The sequence below is a fragment of the Cajanus cajan genome, chromosome 4 (genome assembly GCF_000230855.2).
Source record: "Cajanus cajan strain Asha chromosome 4, NIPB_CcT2T_4, whole genome shotgun sequence".
NCBI classification, from domain to species: domain Eukaryota; kingdom Viridiplantae; phylum Streptophyta; class Magnoliopsida; order Fabales; family Fabaceae; genus Cajanus; species Cajanus cajan.
The window spans coordinates 307,998-312,634 of NC_138520.1; the positions used below are offsets into that span (position 1 = coordinate 307,998).

The window sequence follows — 4,637 nt, forward strand, 5'->3', positions numbered from 1 at the left end:
GTTGCACTGTTCTAGAAAAATTGAGCATGAATGTTATATGATCCGAAATTTCGTCCAAATTTTTAAAAAATTATTATTTTTTAATACATTTATTGTAAAATAATTATTTTATAATAAATTTATTAAAAAAATAATAATATTTTAAAAATTCGGAGGATACAGCATTTTGCATGTTATATTAGAGTGTTGATAAGATATAAATTATGGAAGAGATTGTACGGGGCCGCCGGTCCCACTGAAATTGTATATCATGATCAGAAACAGTGAGATCTCCGACAATATTTAATTAGGCAAGCCGCCCTAGTTGAACAAGTCCCAATGTCCCATGTGCTTTATTATTAAAGTTGGCGTGGATAATTATTAACATGAATATGATCCAAAGGAAACCTAAATTTAGGTATAAATAGATGCAGATGCAGATGCAGTGGTAAGTGAATTAATCGAAATGGAAATGAGGATAGTGTTATGCGTACTGACCTTGTCTGTGGTGGGAAGCTGGGCAGAGCAATGTGGAAGGCAAGCAGGGGGTGCTCTGTGCCCCGGTGGTCTCTGCTGCAGCCAATTCGGGTGGTGTGGCTCCACCCCTGACTACTGCGGGAAAGATTGCCAAAGTCAATGCGGTGGTACTCCTTCTCCCGGTGGTGGTGACCTTCCTAGCATCATCTCCAGGAACACCTTCGACCAGATGCTCAAACATCGCAATGACGGAAACTGCCAAGGGCATGGCTTCTACTCCTACGACGCATTCATCGCCGCCGCCAAGGCGTTCCCAGCCTTTGGAACCACCGGAGACACGGCCACACGCAAGAGAGAAATCGCCGCTTTCTTTGGCCAAACATCGCACGAAACAACCGGAGGGTGGGCCACCGCACCTGACGGACCCTACGCATGGGGATACTGCTTCCTTCGGGAACAAAACCCTAGCGCATACTGCTCCCCCTCCGCACAATACCCTTGCGCTCCAGGGAAGCAATACTACGGTAGAGGACCCATCCAAATCTCATGGAACTACAACTACGGACAGTGCGGAAATGCAATCGGCGTCGACTTGCTCAACAACCCTGACCTAGTCGCCACTGACGCCGTCATCTCCTTCAAGACTGCCATCTGGTTCTGGATGACGCCGCAGTCGCCCAAGCCTTCCTCCCACGACGTCATCACCGGTCGGTGGACTCCCTCCGCCGCCGATCAGTCCGCCGGCCGCCTCCCCGGCTACGGCACTGTGACGAACATCATCAACGGCGGCCTCGAGTGCGGCAGAGGCCAGGATGGCAGGGTGCAGGATCGCATCGGCTTTTACAAGAGATACTGTGACTTGCTCGGAGTTGGTTACGGCAATAACCTGGATTGCTTCTCGCAGAGGCCATTTGGCAATTCCCTTCTCCTCGACGCTGCCATCTAATCTAAACACACTCCACTCTCTTCTCTCGTCTCTCCTATCATGAGACCAGACTACTACCTACAATAAAAATCAAATCCATCAATAAATATATTAACAATTTCTTCCTTCTATCTTTATAATTTCCAATTTTTAAATTAACGGATATGAATATGCCGAAAACAACATGCAATTGATCTTGTCGACGTATTAGTCAACTCCTTATCCATTCAACCGCATCTTATTTTCTTTTTCTTTTTAAAAGTAAACCATCATCCCCTATTCAATCCATTTTGTTACCCTCGTTACAAAGCTGAAGCTAGATGCATGGTACACTAAACTTAGGCATTTCTCCGTTAACTAGAACTGTTCATAGATCGATTTTTAAAAAAATCCAAACTAAACCGAACCAAATCGTTTTATAAAACTAGATTGGTTAACCAATTCATTTTTTATAAAGTATATCGGTTTGATTTTTTTTAAATATGGATCGATTTTTTTTAATTAGATCAGTTCGGTGCAAATCAGATCGATTATGGATCGGTTCGGATCAATTTACATTTTTTGCACACCCTTACCGTTAACTCACTAATTATAGAGGTGACTCAAGAATTAGATCGATGTATGTAGGGTACGGGTGAATGGGTGCTACGATATTTGAATATCACTATGAGATAATTAATTTTATCAACTTCAAACTGCAAAGTTAATATGATCTAGTTTTTGGAATGCATAACGCGACTACGCGAGTATATGACAGATAGATTTTCCACGTTGGTCGTAAGGATTGTCATAACATAAATGTTGAATACAACAAGCTTTTGATTACTCTCAGATCACTCCTGGACTCAACAACAATTTGAATATCAAGGGGAAAAAATAAACTATAACTATAAATATATGAATGCAACCGAAATACTTTTATTTAATATTAAAATGTTATATAATATATATTATTGCTTTATACTTTGTAAACATTAAACAATTTATATTAAGTATAGTTTGAAAAAGGTTAAATTATAAATTTAGTCTCATGTCTTAACACTTTTCTTTTGTTTTTATATGAAAAAATTTATTCTTTGATCCACACATGAAAAATCATTTGTACACTAGTCTCTATAAACCATTATAATTGGTTTAGTAGCATAAATACATAATACAACTTATGTTTAAATCACATTATTATCGTTGAATTAATTCTTATATAAAATATAAATCATTATTTTGTGTATGAGTATTTTTAGAGACTTTTTTTTATGAGAGAGTTTTAAAAAAATTCAAATTTTATTTATTATAATTATTATAAATTAAATTTCAATATTTTAAAATAAATTATTAATAAATAAAAATAATCTTGTATTTTAATATGAATTATTTATCATAAATTTAAAATATAATTTATATATTCAGATATAATATTTATTCATACATAATTTAATTTAAAAGTTAATTATATAAAATAAATATTTAACATGAAGCCTAAAATACTAGGAGATACAAATTAATGATTTTTGTATGGGTGTTATGTTTTAAAAACATGTAAAGTACATACGTAGACGTTATAAAGTAAGGGAGTGCATGTGTAATAGCTTTAATATCTCGGCAATACATGTATAATTGTTTTAACAAATATAAACCTTCCAAATTCGTAATATTTTTCAAATGAAGAAGTGCATGTGAAATATAAGTTAAGCCTCATATGTGTTACTATAATTACCTCAAAAAACAATAGCATTAAATCTAATAATGTTGTTATATATATATATATATTGTATTATAATTTAATTAATAGCAAGATGATTTCATAAATGATTTTACGTAAAGATTAAAATAATGTTATTTTTTCCATATGAAAATTATAAATAACACGAGCATGGAATCAAATTTTTAATTTAACTGATTTAATAGAAAATATAACTATTTTCTTTTAGTATTTTACTAAAAAATTTCCAAAAAAAATGTAATCTTAGAACCAATTAGATATCGTAAATACTACGGCAACGTCAGAGAGACATTGAACATGCACTGCTTTATGTCACAATCACATCTAGAGAGAAGATTTATTGACATCATATAGAATTCTTGATAAACTTATACTTTTATGAATTTTACTAATGTAAATGATGAATTAAAAGTTTTAATATTTTATTAGACCAATTTATTTTAACATATAATATAATATCAATTTAATTAAAAACTTCTTACAGTATAAAAGCTTTTTAAGTTATTAAATTTTATGATTTCAAAAACTTTTATAATAATTAAATTAAAAGTTATATATTTGAAATGATTTTTAATTAATTGATACTATAAATTTATATTTAATGTATGAAAATTAAATTTAGTATTTACTATGATGAAAGACAGGGAAAAAAATAAAAATAGACACTAATAATTTTTTAAAATATCAAAATAAAATATATAAACTTAGGATCTGAAGAAATGAGGAGAGTTTATTTTATGGAGTGTGACCACGTAGTGAGTTTATTCAATCCGATATCTGTTTCTGTTTCCCACGTCACGTCTATGTACTATAATTCTAACACTTTTGCTTGCTTGTCCACGACGGAATAAATAAATCGAGATTGAAATTACGTAAAGACATTGACTTTTGAATTTTGACCGTTGCCACTTGCCAGCTAGAACATATTTGAAATAAAGTTCTATAAAGAATTGGGTAATAATCAAAATATCAATCCATTTGTTTTTCATATCACATGCTACAGTATAGTTTATTGAATCTGCATCCTATTTTTTCTCCATCTCTTTCTTTCTATTATTAAATTATTATATTTCTTTTTCTTTCTCTCTATATATATAATGAGCTTTAACAATTTGTTTGAAACAAAGAAAGAGGGAAGGACAGAACAGCCAAGAATGGAAAACACCAAAGTATCTGAGTATTGAGTAACAACGGTGGATTGAGATGGATACAAGAGAGTAAAAAAATAAAACAGAACACAAAGTGACATATAATATATATATATATATATATATATATATATATATATATATATATATATAAGTGAAGTAATAAAAAAAATGAAAGGGAGATGATAATAAGATGGGAAAATATAACCAAAAAATTAAGATGAGAAAATTGCTAACATCTTACAAAATAAACAAAACAAAGAGTTAACTTTTTGGTTAAGTAATAATCTTTACTATTATTAATAAGAGTTAATCATTCATACACTGTCATTGTAAAGTTTTTTACACTAGCAACTAATCATATCTTTTAAATTATTTTATTTTATTT

The 4,637-nt window shown here is 31.7% G+C and overlaps 1 protein-coding gene across 1 annotated transcript; it reads left to right on the forward strand.

Moving 5' to 3' along the window:
* Window positions 1-397: 397 nt before the first annotated feature.
* HCHIB (basic chitinase) lies at window positions 398-1,512 on the forward strand. Its single transcript, XM_020382083.3, has one exon. It carries the CDS (start codon window positions 446-448, stop codon window positions 1,400-1,402), a length of 957 nt encoding a protein of 318 aa, XP_020237672.1. The 5' UTR covers window positions 398-445; the 3' UTR covers window positions 1,403-1,512.
* The last annotated feature ends 3,125 nt before the right edge of the window (window positions 1,513-4,637 follow it).